General features: G+C 42.4%; 1 protein-coding gene across 1 annotated transcript in view; it reads left to right on the top strand.

Moving 5' to 3' along the window:
• LOC115123986 (bestrophin-1-like) overlaps positions 1–12,786 on the top strand; it is a 33,421-nt gene extending 20,635 nt beyond the window's left edge. Inside the window, 4 exon segments of the mRNA XM_065022768.1 lie at positions 10,729–10,925; positions 10,928–11,547; positions 11,641–11,889; positions 12,634–12,786. Of these exon segments, the coding sequence (XP_064878840.1) occupies positions 10,729–10,925; positions 10,928–11,547; positions 11,641–11,889; positions 12,634–12,786 (1,219 nt within the window).
• Positions 12,787–19,182: the final 6,396 nt, after the last annotated feature.

The raw sequence follows: 19,182 nt of genomic DNA on the forward strand, positions 1-19,182 counted from the left end.
TATTATGGATCCCAGTTGGGAGCTACTCTTCCTGGGGTCCAGCAAAATCAAAGCAGTTCATACAATTTTTACAACACATTCACAGATTTCACAACACACCGTGTGCCCTAAGGCCCCTACTCCACCACTACCACATATCTACAGGACTAAATCCATGTGTGTGTGTTATCATGTGTGTGTGTGTGCATGTGTTTGTGCCAATGTTTGTGTTGTTTCACAGTCCCTGCTGTTCCATAAAGTGTTTTTTATCAGTTTTTTTTTTAAATCTAATTTTTACTGCTGCATCAGTTACCTGATGTGGAATAGAGTTCCATGTAGTCATGGCTCTATGTAGTACTGTGGAATAGAGTTCCATGTAGTCATGGCTCTATGTAGTACTGTGGAATAGAGTTCCATGTAGTCATGGCTCTATGTAGTACTGTGGAATAGAGTTCCATGTAGTCATGTCTCTATGTAGTACTGTGGAATAGAGTTCCATGTAGTCATGGCTCTATGTAGTACTGTGGAATAGAGTTCCATGTAGTCATGTCTCTATGTAGTACTGTGGAATAGAGTTCCATGTAGTCATGGCTCTATGTAGTACTGTGGAATAGAGTTCCATGTAGTCATGTCTCTATGTAGTACTGTGGAATAGAGTTCCATGTAGTCATGGCTCTATGTAGTACTGTGGAATAGAGTTCCATGTAGTCATGTCTCTATGTAGTACTGTGGAATAGAGTTCCATGTAGTCATGGCTCTATGTAGTACTGTGGAATAGAGTTCCATATAGTCATGTCTCTATGTAGTACTGTGGAATAGAGTTCCATGTAGTCATGGCTCTATGTAGTACTGTGGAATAGAGTTCCATGTAGTCATGGCTCTATGTAGTACTGTGGAATAGAGTTCAATGTAGTCATGGCTCTATGTAGTACTGTGGAATAGAGTTCAATGTAGTCATGTCTCTATGTAGTACTGTGGAATAGAGTTCAATGTAGTCATGTCTCTATGTAGTACTGTGGAATAGAGTTCAATGTAGTCATGGCTCTATGTAGTACTGTGGAATAGAGTTCAATGTAGTCATGGCTCTATGTAGTACTGTGGAATAGAGTTCCATGTAGTCATGGCTCTATGTAGTACTGTGGAATAGAGTTCAATGTAGTCATGGCTCTATGTAGTACTGTGGAATAGAGTTCAATGTAGTCATGGCTCTATGTAGTACTGTGGAATAGAGTTCAATGTAGTCATGGCTCTATGTAGTACTGTGGAATAGAGTTCAATGTAGTCATGGCTCTATGTAGTACTGTGGAATAGAGTTCAATGTAGTCATGGCTCTATGTAGTACTGTGGAATAGAGTTCAATGTAGTCATGGCTCTATGTAGTACTGTGGAATAGAGTTCAATGTAGTCATGGCTCTATGTAGTACTGTGGAATAGAGTTCCATGTAGTCATGGCTCTATGTAGTACTGTGGAATAGAGTTCCATGTAGTCATGGCTCTATGTAGTACTGTGGAATAGAGTTCCATGTAGTCATGGCTCTATGTAGTACTGTGGAATAGAGTTCCATGTAGTCATGGCTCTATGTAGTACTGTGGAATAGAGTTCCATGTAGTCATGGCTCTATGTAGTACTGTGGAATAGAGTTCCATGTAGTCATGGATCTATGTAGTACTGTGGAATAGAGTTCCATGTAGTCATGTCTCTATGTAGTACTGTGGAATAGAGTTCCATGTAGTCATGGCTCTATGTAGTACTGTGGAATAGAGTTCCATGTAGTCATGGCTCTATGTAGTACTGTGGAATAGAGTTCCATGTAGTCATGGATCTATGTGGTACTGTGGAATAGAGTTCCGTGTAGTCATGGCTCTATGTAGTACTGTGGAATAGAGTTCCGTGTAGTCATGGCTCTATGTAGTACTGTGGAATAGAGTTCCATGTAGTCATGGCTCTATGTAGTACTGTGGAATAGAGTTCCATGTAGTCATGGCTCTATGTAGTACTGTGGAATAGAGTTCCATGTAGTCATGGCTCTATGTAGTACTGTGGAATAGAGTTCCATGTAGTCATGGCTCTATGTAGTACTGTGGAATAGAGTTCCATGTAGTCATGCTCTATGTAGTACTGTGGAATAGAGTTCCATGTAGTCATGTCTCTATGTAGTACTGTGGAATAGAGTTCCATGTAGTCATGGCTCTATGTAGTACTGTGGAATAGAGTTCCATGTAGTCATGTCTCTACGTAGTACTGTGGAATAGAGTTCCATGTAGTCATGGCTCTATGTAGTACTGTGGAATAGAGTTCCATGTAGTCATGGCTCTATGTAGTACTGTGGAATAGAGTTCCATGTAGTCATGTCTCTATGTAGTACTGTGGAATAGAGTTCCATGTAGTCATGTCTCTATGTAGTACTGTGGAATAGAGTTCCATGTAGTCATGACTCTATGTAGTACTGTGGAATAGAGTTCCATGTAGTCATGTCTCTATGTAGTACTGTGGAATAGAGTTCCATGTAGTCATGTCTCTATGTAGTACTGTGGAATAGAGTTCCATGTAGTCATGTCTCTATGTACTGTGGAATAGAGTTCCATGTAGTCATGTCTCTATGTAGTACTGTGGAATAGAGTTCCATGTAGTCATGGCTCTACGTAGTACTGTGGAATAGAGTTCCATTTAGTCATGGCTCTATGTAGTACTGTGGAATAGAGTTCCATGTAGTCATGGCTCTATGTAGTACTGTGGAATAGAGTTCCATGTAGTCATGTCTCTATGTAGTACTGTGGAATAGAGTTCCATGTAGTCATGTCTCTATGTAGTACTGTGGAATAGAGTTCCATGTAGTCATGGCTCTATGTAGTACTGTGGAATAGAGTTCCATGTAGTCATGTCTCTATGTAGTACTGTGGAATAGAGTTCCATGTAGTCATGGCTCTATGTAGTACTGTGGAATAGAGTTCCATGTAGTCATGGCTCTATGTAGTACTGTGGAATAGAGTTCCATGTAGTCATGGCTCTATGTAGTACTGTGGAATAGAGTTCCATGTAGTCATGGCTCTATGTAGTACTGTGGAATAGAGTTCCATGTAGTCATGCTCTATGTAGTACTGTGGAATAGAGTTCCATGTAGTCATGTCTCTATGTAGTACTGTGGAATAGAGTTCCATGTAGTCATGTCTCTATGTAGTACTGTGGAATAGAGTTCCATGTAGTCATGGCTCTATGTAGTACTGTGGAATAGAGTTCCATGTAGTCATGGCTCTATGTAGTACTGTGGAATAGAGTTCCATGTAGTCATGTCTCTATGTAGTACTGTGGAATAGAGTTCCATGTAGTCATGGCTCTATGTAGTACTGTGGAATAGAGTTCCATGTAGTCATGGCTCTATGTAGTACTGTGGAATAGAGTTCCATGTAGTCATGGCTCTATGTAGTACTGTGGAATAGAGTTCCATGTAGTCATGTCTCTATGTAGTACTGTGGAATAGAGTTCCATGTAGTCATGTCTCTATGTAGTACTGTGGAATAGAGTTCCATGTAGTCATGTTCTATGTAGTACTGTGGAATAGAGTTCCATGTAGTCATGGCTCTATGTAGTACTGTGGAATAGAGTTCCATGTAGTCATGGCTCTATGTAGTACTGTGGAATAGAGTTCCATGTAGTCATGGCTCTATGTAGTACTGTGGAATAGAGTTCCATGTAGTCATGGCTCTATGTAGTACTGTGGAATAGAGTTCCATGTAGTCATGGCTCTATGTAGTACTGTGGAATAGAGTTCCATGTAGTCATGGCTCTATGTAGTACTGTGGAATAGAGTTCCATGTAGTCATGTCTCTATGTAGTACTGTGGAATAGAGTTCCATGTAGTCATGTCTCTATGTAGTACTGTGGAATAGAGTTCCATGTAGTCATGTCTCTATGTAGTACTGTGGAATAGAGTTCCATGTAGTCATGGCTCTATGTAGTACTGTGGAATAGAGTTCCATGTAGTCATGGCTCTATGTAGTACTGTGGAATAGAGTTCCATGTAGTCATGGCTCTATGTAGTACTGTGGAATAGAGTTCCATGTAGTCATGGCTCTATGTAGTACTGTGGAATAGAGTTCCATGTAGTCATGGCTCTATGTAGTACTGTGGAATAGAGTTCCATGTAGTCATGTCTCTCTATGTAGTACTGTGGAATAGAGTTCCATGTAGTCATGGCTCTATGTATTACTGTGGAATAGAGTTCCATGTAGTCATGGCTCTATGTAGTACTGTGGAATAGAGTTCCATGTAGTCATGGCTCTATGTAGTACTGTGGAATAGAGTTCCATGTAGTCATGGCTCTATGTAGTACTGTGGAATAGAGTTCCATGTAGTCATGGCTCTATGTAGTACTGTGGAATAGAGTTCCATGTAGTCATGGCTCTATGTAGTACTGTGGAATAGAGTTCCATGTAGTCATGGATCTATGTAGTACTGTGGAATAGAGTTCCATGTAGTCATGGCTCTATGTAGTACTGTGGAATAGAGTTCCATGTAGTCATGGCTCTATGTAGTACTGTGGAATAGAGTTCCATGTAGTCATGGCTCTATGTAGTACTGTGGAATAGAGTTCCATGTAGTCATGGCTCTATGTAGTACTGTGGAATAGAGTTCCATGTAGTCATGGCTCTATGTAGTACTGTGGAATAGAGTTCCATGTAGTCATGGATCTATGTAGTACTGTGGAATAGAGTTCCATGTAGTCATGGCTCTATGTAGTACTGTGGAATAGAGTTCCATGTAGTCATGGCTCTATGTAGTACTGTGGAATAGAGTTCCATGTAGTCATGGATCTATGTAGTACTGTGGAATAGAGTTCCATGTAGTCATGGCTCTATGTAGTACTGTGGAATAGAGTTCCATGTAGTCATGGCTCTATGTAGTACTGTGGAATAGAGTTCCATGTAGTCATGGCTCTATGTAGTACTGTGGAATAGAGTTCCATGTAGTCATGGCTCTATGTAGTACTGTGGAATAGAGTTCCATGTAGTCATGGCTCTATGTAGTACTGTGGAATAGAGTTCCATGTAGTCATGGCTCTATGTAGTACTGTGGAATAGAGTTCCATGTAGTCATGGCTCTGTAGTACTGTGGAATAGAGTTCCATTTAGTCATGGCTCTATGTAGTACTGTGGAATAGAGTTCCATGTAGTCATGGCTCTATGTAGTACTGTGGAATAGAGTTCCATGTAGTCATGGCTCTATGTAGTACTGTGGAATAGAGTTCCATGTAGTCATGCTCTATGTAGTACTGTGGAATAGAGTTCCATGTAGTCATGTCTCTATGTAGTACTGTGGAATAGAGTTCCATGTAGTCATGCTCTATGTAGTACTGTGGAATAGAGTTCCATGTAGTCATGTCTCTATGTAGTACTGTGGAATAGAGTTCCATGTAGTCATGTCTCTATGTAGTACTGTGGAATAGAGTTCCATGTAGTCATGTCTCTATGTAGTACTGTGGAATAGAGTTCCATGTAGTCATGGCTCTATGTAGTACTGTGGAATAGAGTTCCATGTAGTCATGGCTCTATGTAGTACTGTGGAATAGAGTTCCATGTAGTCATGGCTCTATGTAGTACTGTGGAATAGAGTTCCATGTAGTCATGGCTCTATGTAGTACTGTGGAATAGAGTTCCATGTAGTCATGTCTCTATGTACTGTGGAACTGTGGAATAGAGTTCCATGTAGTCATGTCTCTATGTAGTACTGTGGAATAGAGTTCCATGTAGTCATGTCTCTATGTAGTACTGTGGAATAGAGTTCCATGTAGTCATGGCTCTATGTAGTACTGTGGAATAGAGTTCCATGTAGTCATGGCTCTATGTAGTACTGTGGAATAGAGTTCCATGTAGTCATGGCTCTATGTAGTACTGTGGAATAGAGTTCCATGTAGTCATGGCTCTATGTAGTACTGTGGAATAGAGTTCCATGTAGTCATGGCTCTATGTAGTACTGTGGAATAGAGTTCCATGTAGTCATGTCTCTATGTAGTACTGTGGAATAGAGTTCCATGTAGTCATGCTCTATGTAGTACTGTGGAATAGAGTTCCATGTAGTCATGGCTCTATGTAGTACTGTGGAATAGAGTTCCATGTAGTCATGGCTCTATGTAGTACTGTGGAATAGAGTTCCATGTAGTCATGGCTCTATGTAGTACTGTGGAATAGAGTTCCATGTAGTCATGGCTCTATGTAGTACTGTGGAATAGAGTTCCATGTAGTCATGTCTCTATGTAGTACTGTGGAATAGAGTTCCATGTAGTCATGTCTCTATGTAGTACTGTGGAATAGAGTTCCATGTAGTCATGGTTCTATGTAGTACTGTGGAATAGAGTTCCATGTAGTCATGGCTCTATGTAGTACTGTGGAATAGAGTTCCATGTAGTCATGGCTCTATGTAGTACTGTGGAATAGAGTTCCATGTAGTCATGGCTCTATGTAGTACTGTGGAATAGAGTTCCATGTAGTCATGGCTCTATGTAGTACTGTGGAATAGAGTTCCATGTAGTCATGGCTCTATGTAGTACTGTGGAATAGAGTTCCATGTAGTCATGGCTCTATGTAGTACTGTGGAATAGAGTTCCATGTAGTCATGGCTCTATGTAGTACTGTGGAATAGAGTTCCATGTAGTCATGGCTCTATGTAGTACTGTGGAATAGAGTTCCATGTAGTCATGGCTCTATGTAGTACTGTGGAATAGAGTTCCATGTAGTCATGGCTCTATGTAGTACTGTGGAATAGAGTTCCATGTAGTCATGGCTCTATGTAGTACTGTGGAATAGAGTTCCATGTAGTCATGGCTCTATGTAGTACTGTGGAATAGAGTTCCATGTAGTCATGGCTCTATGTAGTACTGTGGAATAGAGTTCCATGTAGTCATGGGTACTGTGGAATAGAGTTCCATGTAGTCATGGCTCTATGTAGTACTGTGGAATAGAGTTCCATGTAGTCATGGCTCTATGTAGTACTGTGGAATAGAGTTCCATGTAGTCATGGCTCTATGTAGTACTGTGGAATAGAGTTCCATGTAGTCATGGCTCTATGTAGTACTGTGGAATAGAGTTCCATGTAGTCATGGCTCTATGTAGTACTGTGGAATAGAGTTCCATGTAGTCATGTCTCTATGTAGTACTGTGGAATAGAGTTCCATGTAGTCATGTCTCTATGTAGTACTGTGGAATAGAGTTCCATGTAGTCATGGTTCTATGTAGTACTGTGGAATAGAGTTCCATGTAGTCATGGCTCTATGTAGTACTGTGGAATAGAGTTCCATGTAGTCATGGCTCTATGTAGTACTGTGGAATAGAGTTCCATGTAGTCATGGCTCTATGTAGTACTGTGGAATAGAGTTCCATGTAGTCATGGCTCTATGTAGTACTGTGGAATAGAGTTCCATGTAGTCATGGCTCTATGTAGTACTGTGGAATAGAGTTCATGTAGTCATGGCTCTATGTAGTACTGTGGAATAGAGTTCCATGTAGTCATGCTCTATGTAGTACTGTGGAATAGAGTTCCATGTAGTCATGTCTCTATGTAGTACTGTGGAATAGAGTTCCATGTAGTCATGTCTCTATGTAGTACTGTGGAATAGAGTTCCATGTAGTCATGGTCTCTATGTAGTACTGTGGAATAGAGTTCCATGTAGTCATGGCTCTATGTAGTACTGTGGAATAGAGTTCCATGTAGTCATGGCTCTATGTAGTACTGTGGAATAGAGTTCCATGTAGTCATGGCTCTATGTAGTACTGTGGAATAGAGTTCCATGTAGTCATGGCTCTATGTAGTACTGTGGAATAGAGTTCCATGTAGTCATGGCTCTATGTAGTACTGTGGAATAGAGTTCAATGTAGTCATGGCTCTATGTAGTACTGTGGAATAGAGTTCCATGTAGTCATGGCTCTATGTAGTACTGTGGAATAGAGTTCCATGTAGTCATGGCTCTATGTAGTACTGTGGAATAGAGTTCCATGTAGTCATGTCTCTATGTAGTACTGTGGAATAGAGTTCCATGTAGTCATGTCTCTATGTAGTACTGTGGAATAGAGTTCCATGTAGTCATGTCTCTATGTAGTACTGTGGAATAGAGTTCCATGTAGTCATGGCTCTATGTAGTACTGTGGGAATAGAGTTCCATGTAGTCATGGCTCTATGTAGTACTGTGGAATAGAGTTCCATGTAGTCATGGCTCTATGTAGTACTGTGGAATAGAGTTCCATGTAGTCATGGCTCTATGTAGTACTGTGGAATAGAGTTCCATGTAGTCATGGCTCTATGTAGTACTGTGGAATAGAGTTCCATGTAGTCATGGCTCTATGTAGTACTGTGGAATAGAGTTCCATGTAGTCATGGCTCTATGTAGTACTGTGGAATAGAGTTCCATGTAGTCATGGCTCTATGTAGTACTGTGGAATAGAGTTCCATGTAGTCATGGCTCTATGTAGTACTGTGGAATAGAGTTCCATGTAGTCATGTGGAATAGAGTTCCATAGTCTGGCTCTATGTAGTACTGTGGAATAGAGTTCCATGTAGTCATGGCTCTATGTAGTACTGTGGAATAGAGTTCCATGTAGTCATGGCTCTCTGTAGTACTGTGGAATAGAGTTCCATGTAGTCATGGCTCTATGTAGTACTGTGGAATAGAGTTCCATGTAGTCATGGCTCTATGTAGTACTGTGGAATAGAGTTCCATGTAGTCATGGCTCTATGTAGTACTGTGGAATAGAGTTCCATGTAGTCATGGCTCTATGTAGTACTGTGGAATAGAGTTCCATGTAGTCATGGCTCTATGTAGTACTGTGGAATAGAGTTCCATGTAGTCATGGCTCTATGTAGTACTGTGTGCCTCCCATAGTCTGTTCTGGACTTGGGGACTGTGAAGAGACCTCTTGTGGCATGTCTTGTGGGGTATGTATGGGTGTCACAGCTCGGTCCATTCAACATGTCAATACCTCTCAGAAATAAAAGTAGTGATGAAGCCAATCTCTCCTCCACTTTGAGCCAGGAGAGATTGACATGCATATTATTAATATTATCTCTCTGTGTATATCCAAGGGCCAGCCGTGCTGCCCTGTTCTGAGCCAATTACAATTTTGGACAGACTTCTCCCCATCTTAGCTACTGTTGTATCAATATGTTTTGACCATGACAGTTTACAATATAGTGTTACTCCAAGCAGTTCAGTCACCTCAACTTGCTCAATTTCCACATTATTTATTACAAGATTTAGTTGAGGTTTAGGGTTTAGTGAGTGTTCTGTTCCAAATACAATGCTTTAAGTTTTAGAAATATTTAGGGCTAACTTATTCCTTGCTACCTACTCTAAAACTAACTGCAGCTCTTTGTGAATTGTTGCAGTCATTTCAGTCTCTGTAGTAGCTGACGTGTTGAGTTAACCACATAAATAGACACTCTGGCTTTACTCAAAGTCAGTGGCATGTCATTAGTAATAATTTTAAAAAGCAAGGGGCCTAAACAGCTGCCCTGGGGAATTCCTGATTCTAACTGGATTATGTTTGAGAGGCTTCCATTGAAGAACACCCTCTGTGTTCTGTTAGACAAGTAACTCTTTATCCACATTATATCAGAGGGTGTAAAGCTATAAAACATACATTTTTCCAGCAGCAGACTATGATCGATAATGTCAAAAGCTGCTCTGAAGTCTAACAAAACAGCCCCCACAATCATTTTATCATCAATTTCTCTCAGCCAATCATCAGTCATTTGTGTAAGTGCTGTGCTTTTTGAGTGCCTTCCCTATAAGCATGCTGAAATTCTGTTGTCAATTTGTTTACTGTGAAATAAGTTTACTAAGGGGGTTGGTAACAGGTTGATTGGTCAGCTATTTGAGCCAGTAAAGGGGGCTTTACTATTCTTGGTTAGCGGAAACACTTTAGCTTCCCTCCAGGCCTGAGTGCACACACTCTCTAGTAGGCTTAAATTGAAGATGCGGAAAATAGGAGTGGCAATATCGTCTGCTATTATCTTCAGTAATTTTCCATCCAATTTATCAGACCCCGGTGGCTTGTCATTGTTGATAGACAACAAAACAATGTTCACCTCTTCCACACTGATTTTACGGAATTCAAAGTACACTTCTTGTCTTTCATAATTTGGTCAGATATACTTGGATGTGTAGTGTCAGTGTTTGTTGCTGGAATGTCATCCCTAAGTTTGTTTATCTTGCCAATGGAAAAGTCATTGAAGTAGTTTGCAATATCAGTGGGCTTTGTGATGAATGAGCCATCTGATTCAATGAATGAAGGAGCCGAGTTGGCTTTTTTCCCAAAAATGTAATTTAATGTGGTACCAGTGGTAGTCTTTTTACTATCATTTTTACTATAATTTCTCTTTGTTTCATAGTGTAGTTTATTTTTATTTAGTTTAGTCACATGATTTCTTAATTTGCAGTACGTTTGCCAATCAGTTGGGCTGCCAGACTTAATTGCAGCCTTTTGCCTCATCCCTCTCAACCACATAATTTTTTATTTCCTCATCAATCCAAGGGGTTGATTGTGCGCTATAACACTTCCAGTACCTAACTAGCTTGATACTTTGAGATCTATTACATTGCTCAGGGAAGTTTCTTCCTTTTAATCACTGAACTAGCTAACACTTTCCTATCATCACTCCAGTGTTCCTAAAGAGCAGATGGAATTAAACTAGCTAACACATTCCTATTATCACTCCAGTGTAAAGAGCAGATGGTAAAGTCGTCTTCTTCTTCTCTCTAGTGTCCCCAAAGAGGAGATGGAGTTCCAGTCCAACCTGGAGCAGATCAAGGAGCATGAGGAGGCCAACCACTCTACTCCTCTCCTGGGGGGTCTGAGTCGCCTCCTGGGGGTTCAGTCCCCCGTCTTCCCCCGCTCCTCCACCTCCTCCCGGGTTTCTCTCCTGCGCCGGCGCCCAGGGGCTCCATTCAGCCGCTTCCCCTCTTCCTGCACTCCGAGGGGGACCCCTCAACGCCGAGCCATGGCCCTGGTCCCCGCCACGACTCCAGCCACCCGGACTACGCCTTCTCCTCCATGCCGCTGTATGAGAGGTCCGGCTTCTATAGCTGTCCCCAGACCCCCATCCACTGTGTTCCCCCCGCTATGCCTCGTCCACGGCCCACCCGAGGAACTTACGCCTGGGATCGCAGCTCCAGCTCGCTGGCTCCTCCGATGGTTGGCTCTGGAGGTCTGCTGCCCCCTGATACTCCAGGTCATATGCTCCCTCCACCCTCCTCTGCCTTCCCCTGGCTGAGTGAGGAGGGAGAGGGTCCTTGTGTTCCAGCCTTCTCCTTTCCTGACCCTGGTAACCTTCCGGAACTCTGCCCCATATCAAAGCTCCGGCCCGGGCAAGGCCTGCTGTCTCGACGGCCTCCGCCTCCACGCCTCTCTCCACGCCTCTCTCTGGATAACACACCGTTGGCTGAGGGCCTGCAGCCTGGACCCATCAGCCCACGGGGAGTGGGAGGTGGAGGGGAGCGGGTGTTCTCCTTTACCCCTCCCTCTCGCACCCCAGCTACCAATCCCAACAGCTCCTCCTCTAGTATCAATGCCACCAGCACTATCAACACCACCAACCCTAACACCACTACTCCAGCCAACGTCTTGAGTGGAACCAACACCACTTCTACAACAAACTTCTGCAATGGTACCAACTCCAACACCACTACTACGTCTAATGTCTGCAATGGTACCAACCCCAACACCTTTTGTAACCATGCCAACTTCAACAGCACAAGAGCAGCAGGTATCAACAGTGGAACCAATGGTGGTCTAAGCAACAACGTTGTGAACACCATTTCCATTTCTGGATCCTCTCAGCAAGAAGCCAATCAGCATCAAAACTCGCCAAATGATTCAGGGATTTCATTGGCTGAGGGGGGCCCTCACTGGCTGGGAGCTCTGGTAATGGATAGTGGGATGAACAAGGCCCCTGGGGGGCGGGAGCAGGACTGAAGTAGGAGGGAGATGATTGGACAAGGCCCCTGGGGGATGGGAGCGTGGTTGGACAGACAGTGTAAACCTACGCCGTATGCACATCTTTCTTTCAGACTGGAGGGTTTCAGCACTTCTGGCCAGTGGTAGTCTTTCTAGGCCATCCATCTGACCAGTGGTAGTCTTTCTAGGACATCCATCTGACCAGTGGTAGTCTTTCTAGGCCATCCATCGAACCAGTGGTAGTCTTTCTAGGCCATCCATCTGACCAGTGGTAGTCTTTCTAGGCCATCCATCTGACAAGTGGTAGTCTTTCTAGGCCATCCATCTGACCAGTGGTAGTCTTTCTAGGCCATCCATCTGACCAGTGGTAGTCTTTTTAGGCCATCCATCTGACCAGTGGTAGTCTTTCTAGGCCATCCATCTGACCAGTGGTAGTCTTTCTAGGCCATCCATCTGACCAGTGGTAGTCTTTCTAGGCCATCCATCGGACCAGTGGTAGTCTTTCTAGGCCATCCATCTGACCAGTGGTAGTCTTGCGAAGCCTGGATGTCCAAGGCTAGACCAGCGTAGAGGCTGCTTCTGAAATGTTTATTGGAATCCCACAGAGTGGAGAGGTTGCTAATATGACATTTCTTCTTCATGCTATTCCAGCTAGTAAACCAGTACGAAATCTACTGAAGAAAGACTCCTTTGTTTGCTGAATCTCACGAGGCCTACGTACTGGAGGCCTACGTACTGGAGGCCTACGTACTGGAGGCCTACGTACTGGAGGCCTACGTACTGGAGGCCTACGTACTGGAGGCCTACGGACTGGAGGCCTACGGACTGGAGCCCTACGGACTGGAGGCCTACTTGAACTCCTGAAGAATCTCTATATCAATCATCAACCCCTTTTAGAAAAGATTGACTGATAACATTCTGGTAAGAGGTGCTAAGTACCTCAGCCGTCAATATCTCTGGTGTGTTTCTGCTAGGGTTGCCAGATTCCGGTAATTATTATTAACATTGTCAGAAATCACAGTTGGAGGATTCCTGGATTTCCTGATTTCCTTATTCTCTCCTGATTCCAAGATTCTTCCAACCAGGATTCCCGGATTTCCTGCTTATTCTCTCCTGATTCCAGGATTCTTCCAACCAGGATATCTGGATTTCCTGCTTATTCTCTCCTGATTCCAGGATCCTTCCAACCAGGATTCCTGGATTTCCTGCTTATTCTCTCCTGATTCCAGGATCCTTCCAACCAGGATTCCTGGATTTCCTGCTTATTCTCTCCTGATTCCAGGATTCTTCCAACCAGGATATCTGGAAAATTGTATTTGTCACGTGCACCAAATACAACAGACTTTTCCGTGAAATGCTTACTGACGATCCTTTAACCAACAATGCAGTTTAAAAAAAAGTAAGTATGAACAATTTGCTCAGTAAACTAAAGGAAAAATAGTAACACAATAAAATAACATTAACGAGGCTACATACTAGGGGTACCGGTACCGATGTGCAGGTATATGGGGTAGTTGAGGTAATTGAGGAGGATACACTGCATTCGGAAAGTATTCAGATCCCTTGACATTTTGTTACGTTACAGCCTTATTCTAAAATTGATTAAATAAATAAAAAAAACTCAGCAATCTACACATAATACCCTATAATGACAAAGCAAAAACAGGTTTTTAGACATTTTTGCAAATATATTAAAAATAAAAACAGAAATAGCTTATTTACATAAGTATGAATGTTTTGGATTGGCCCAGCCAGAGCCCGGACTTGAACCCAATCTAACATCTCTTGTAGCATCATACCCAAGAAGACTCGAGGCTGTAACCGCTGCCAAAAAGGTGCTTCAACAAAGTACTGAGTAAAGTGTCTGAATACTTATGTAAATGTGATATTTCAGTTTTTTATTTATTTATAAATAAGCAAAGATTTCTAAAAACCTGTTTTTGCTTTTTTCATTATGGGGTAAAACATTTGAATAAGAATAAAATAAGAGGGTCAATGCAAATAGTCCGTTTTGATCAACTGTTCAGCAGTCTTATGGGGTAGCAGCTGTTCAGGGGCCCTTTGTTCCCAAACGTGTTGCTCCGGTACCATGCAGTAGCAGAGAGAAGAGTCTAACTTGGGTGGCTGGAGTCTTTGACAATATTTTGGGCCTTCCTCTGACACCGCCTGGCTTAGATGTCCTGGATGACAGGCAGCTTAGCCCCAGTGATGTACTGGGCCGTACGCACTACCCTTTGTAGCGCCTTGCGGTCGGTCGCCGAGCAGTTGCCATACCAAGCGGTGACGCAACCATGGTCTCGATGGTGTAGCTGTCTAACCTTTTGAGGATCTGAGGACCCATGCCAAATCTTTTCAGATGACTGAGGGGGAATAGGTGTTGTTGTGCCCTCTTTATGACTGTCTTGGTGTGTGTGGACCATGATAATTCCTTAGTGGTGTTGTCACAAATGAACTTGATGCTCTCAACCCGCTCCGCTACAGCTATGTGGATGGGGGATGTTCTCGACCCTCCGTTTCCTGTAGTCCACCATCAACTCCTTTTGTCTTGCCCATGTTGACGGAGGTTGTTGTCCTGGCACCATACTGCCAGGTCTTTGACCTCCCTGTAGGCTGTCTTACCGTCGCGTCGTCAGCAAACTTAACGATTGGTGTTGGAGTCGTATGTGGCCACGCAGTTGTGGTTGAGCAGGGAGTACAGAGCGTGATCAAAGTCTTCCAGAACAGCTGGTGATCTCATGCATGTTTGTGTTATTTGCCTCAAAGCGAGCATAGAAGTAGTTTAGCTCGTGTCACTGGGCAGCTCTCGGCTGTGCTTCCTTTCGTAGTCTGTAATGTTTTGCAAACCCTGCCACATCCGACGAGCGTCAGAGCTGGTATAGTATGATTCAATCTTAGTCCTGTATTGGCGCTTTACCTGTTTGATGGTTCGTCAGAGGGCATTGCGGGATTTCTTATAAGCGTCAGGGTTAGAATCCTGCTTCTTGAAAGCGGCAGCTCTAGCCTTTAGCTCAGTGCGGATGTTGCATGTAACCCATGGCTTCTGGATGGGGTATGTACGTTCGGTCACTATGGGGACGACATCATCGATGCACTTATTGATGAAGCCAGTGACTGATGTGGTGTACTCCTCAATGCCATCGGAGGAATCCCGGAACATATTCCAGTCTGTGCTGCAAAACAGTCCTGTAGCTTAGCATCTGGGTCATCTGACCACTTTTTTATTGATCTAGTCACTGGTACTTCCTGCTTTAATTTTTGCTTGTAAGCAGGAATCAGGAGGATGGAATTATGGTCAGATTTGCCAAATGGAGGACAGGGGAGATGTAGGGAGAGCTTTGTATGCATCTCTGTGTGTGGAGCAAAGGTGATCCATAGTTTTTTCCTCTGGTTGCACATTTAACATGCTGATAGAAATTTGGTAAAACGGCTTCAAGTTTCCCTGCATTAAAGTCCCCGGCTACTAGGAGCGCCACCTCTTGGTGAGCGTTTTCTTGTTTGCTTACAGCGGAATTACATCTCATTCAATGCTGTGTTAGTGCCAACCTCAGTCTGTGGTGGTATGTTAAAACAGCTACGAAGAATACAGATGAAAACTCTCTAGGTAGGTAGTGTGGTCTACAGTTTATCATGAGATACTCTACCTCAGGCGAGTAATAGCTCGAGACTTCCTTAGATATCGTGCACCGGCTGTTATTTGCAAAAAGACATAGTCCTCTTGCCGCTGTTCTATCCTGCCAGTGCAGCGTATAACCAGCCAGACGTATGTTGATATATGTTGATAGTGTCGTAGGCAGGTTATTCTGGCGTTCTTAGGCCCAGGGACTATGGTGGTCTGCTTGAAACATGTAGATATTCCAGACTGGGTCAGGGAGAGGTTGAAAAAAATGACACCCCAGTGACCTGAGAATTATGCAACCCTAGTTTCTGCTATATTGTAATCATCCGTTTCTTACGCACCCCAAGGCTGGTGTTTATTTGTCCAGCAGCTCTAGAAAAGGAATAGGGAACCCTCTTGGTCTCAAGCACTGATCTGATCCCCCGTCATATATATTCAATACATTACAGATCTGATCCCCCCCTCATATCTATTCTATACACTACAGATCTGATCCCCCCCTCATATCTATTCTATACACTACAGATCTGATCCCCCCTCATATCTATTCTATACACTACAGATCCCCCCTCATATCTATTCTATACATTACAGATCCCCCCCTCATATCTATTCTATACACTACAGATCTGATCTATACACCCCTCATATCTATTCTATACACTACAGATCCCCCTCATATCTATTCTATACATTACAGATCCCCCTCATATCTATTCTATACACTACAGATCCCCCCTCTATATCTATTCTATACACTACAGATCCCCCCCTCATATCTATTCTATACACTACAGATCTGATCCCCCTCATATCTATTCCCCTCATATCTATTCTATACACTACAGATCTGATCCCCCTCATATCTATTCTATACACTACAGATCTGATCCCCCTCATATCTATTCTATACACTACAGATCTGATCCCCCCCTCATATCTATTCTATACAGACTATCTAGATCTGATCCCCTCATATCTATTCTATACACTACAGATCCCCTCATATCTATTCTATACATTACAGATCCCCCTCATATCTATTCTATACACTACAGATCTGATCCCCCTCATATCTATTCTATACATTACAGATCTGATCCCCCTCATATCTATTCTATACACTACAGATCTGATCCCCCTCATATCTATTCTATACACTACAGATCTGATCCCCCTCATATCTATTCTATACACTACAGATCTGATCCCCCTCATATCTATTCTATACACTACAGATCTGATCCCCCTCATATCTATTCTATACACTACAGATCTGATCCCCCTCATATCTATTCTATACACTACAGATCCCCCTCATATCTATTCTATACATTACAGATCCCCCTCATATCTATTCTATACACTACAGATCTGATCCCCCTCATATCTATTCTATACACTACAGATCCCCCTCATATCTATTCTATACACTACAGATCTGATCCCCCTCATATCTATTCTATACACTACAGATCTGATATCCCCCTCATATCTATTCTATACACTACAGATCTGATCCCCCCTCATATCTATTCTATACACTACAGATCCCCCTCATATCTATTCTATACACTACAGATCTGATCCCCCTCATATCTATTCTATACACTACAGATCTGATCCCCCTCATATCTATTCTATACACTACAGATCTGATACCCTCATATCTATTCTATACACTATCTACAGATCCCCCTCATATCTATTCTATACACTACAGATCTGATCCCCCTCATATCTATTCTATACACTACAGATCTGATCCCCCTCATATCTATTCTATACACTACAGATCTGATCCCCCCTCATATCTATTCTATACACTACAGATCTGATCCCCCTCATATCTATTCTATACACTACAGATCTGATCCCCCTCATATCTATTCTATACACTACAGATCTGATCCCCCTCATATCTATTCTATACACTACAGATCTGATCCCCCCTCATATCTATTCTATACACTACAGATCCCCCTCATATCTATTCTATACACTACAGATCTGATCCCCCCTCATATCTATTCTATACACTACAGATCTGATCCCCCCCCTCATATCTATTCTATACACTACAGATCTGATCCCCCCTCATATCTATTCTATACACTACAGATCTGATCCCCCTCATATCTATTCTATACACTACAGATCTGATCCCCCTCATATCTATTCTATACACTACAGATCTGATCCCCCTCATATCTATTCTATACACTACAGATCTGATCCCCCTCATATCTATTCTATACACTACATATCTGATCCCCCTCATATCTATTCTATACACTACAGATCTGATCCCCCTCATATCTATTCTATACACTACAGATCTGATCCCCCCCTCATATCTATTCTATACACTACAGATCTGATCCCCCTCATATCTATTCTATACACTACAGATCTGATCCCCCTCATATCTATTCTATACACTACAGATCTGATCCCCCTCATATCTATTCTATACACTACAGATCTGATCCCCCTCATATCTATTCTATACACTACAGATCTGATCCCCCTCATATCTATTCTATACACTACAGATCTGATCCCCCTCATATCTATTCTATACACTACAGATCTGATCCCCCTCATATCTATTCTATACACTACAGATCTGATCCCCCCTCATATCTATTCTATATCTGATCCCCCTCATATCTATTATACACTACAGATCTGATCCCCCCTCATATCTATTCTATACACTACAGATCTGATCCCCCTCATATCTATTCTATACACTACAGATCTGATCCCCCCCCCTCATATCTATTCTATACACTACATCTGATCATATCCCCTACACTACATCTGATCCCCTCATATCTATTCTATACACTACAGATCCCCCTCATATCTATTCTATACACTACAGATCTGATCCCCTCATATCTATTCTATACACTACAGATCTGATCCCCCTCATATCTATTCTATACACTACAGATCTGATCCCCCCTCATATCTATTCTATACACTACAGATCTGATCCCCCCCTCATACAGATCTATTCTATACACTACAGATCTGATCCCCCTCATATCTATTCTATACACTACAGATCTGATCCCCCTCATATCTATTCTATACACTACAGATCTGATCCCCCTCATATCTATTCTATACACTACAGATCTGATCCCCCTCATATCTATTCTATACACTACAGATCTGATCCCCCTCATATCTATTCTATACACTACAGATCTGATCCCCCTCATATCTATTCTATACACTACAGATCTGATCCCCCCATATCTATTCCTCATATCTATTCTATACACTGACAGATCTATTCCCCTCATATCTATTCTATACACTACAGATCTGATCCCCCTCATATCTATTCTATACACTACAGATCTGATCCCCCCTCATATCTATTCTATACACTACAGATCTGATCCCCACCTCATATCTATTCTATACACTACAGATCCCCCTCATATCTATTCTATACACCCCTCATATCTATTCTATACACTACAGATCTGATCCCCCTACAGATCATCCCCCCTATCTATTCTATACACTACAGATCTGATCCCCCTCATATCTATTCTATACACTACAGATCTGATCCCCCCTCATATCTATTCTATACACTACAGATCTGATCCCCCTCATAT

This window comes from Oncorhynchus nerka, linkage group LG9a (assembly GCF_034236695.1).
Source record: "Oncorhynchus nerka isolate Pitt River linkage group LG9a, Oner_Uvic_2.0, whole genome shotgun sequence".
Classification (NCBI taxonomy): Eukaryota; Metazoa; Chordata; class Actinopteri; order Salmoniformes; family Salmonidae; genus Oncorhynchus; species Oncorhynchus nerka.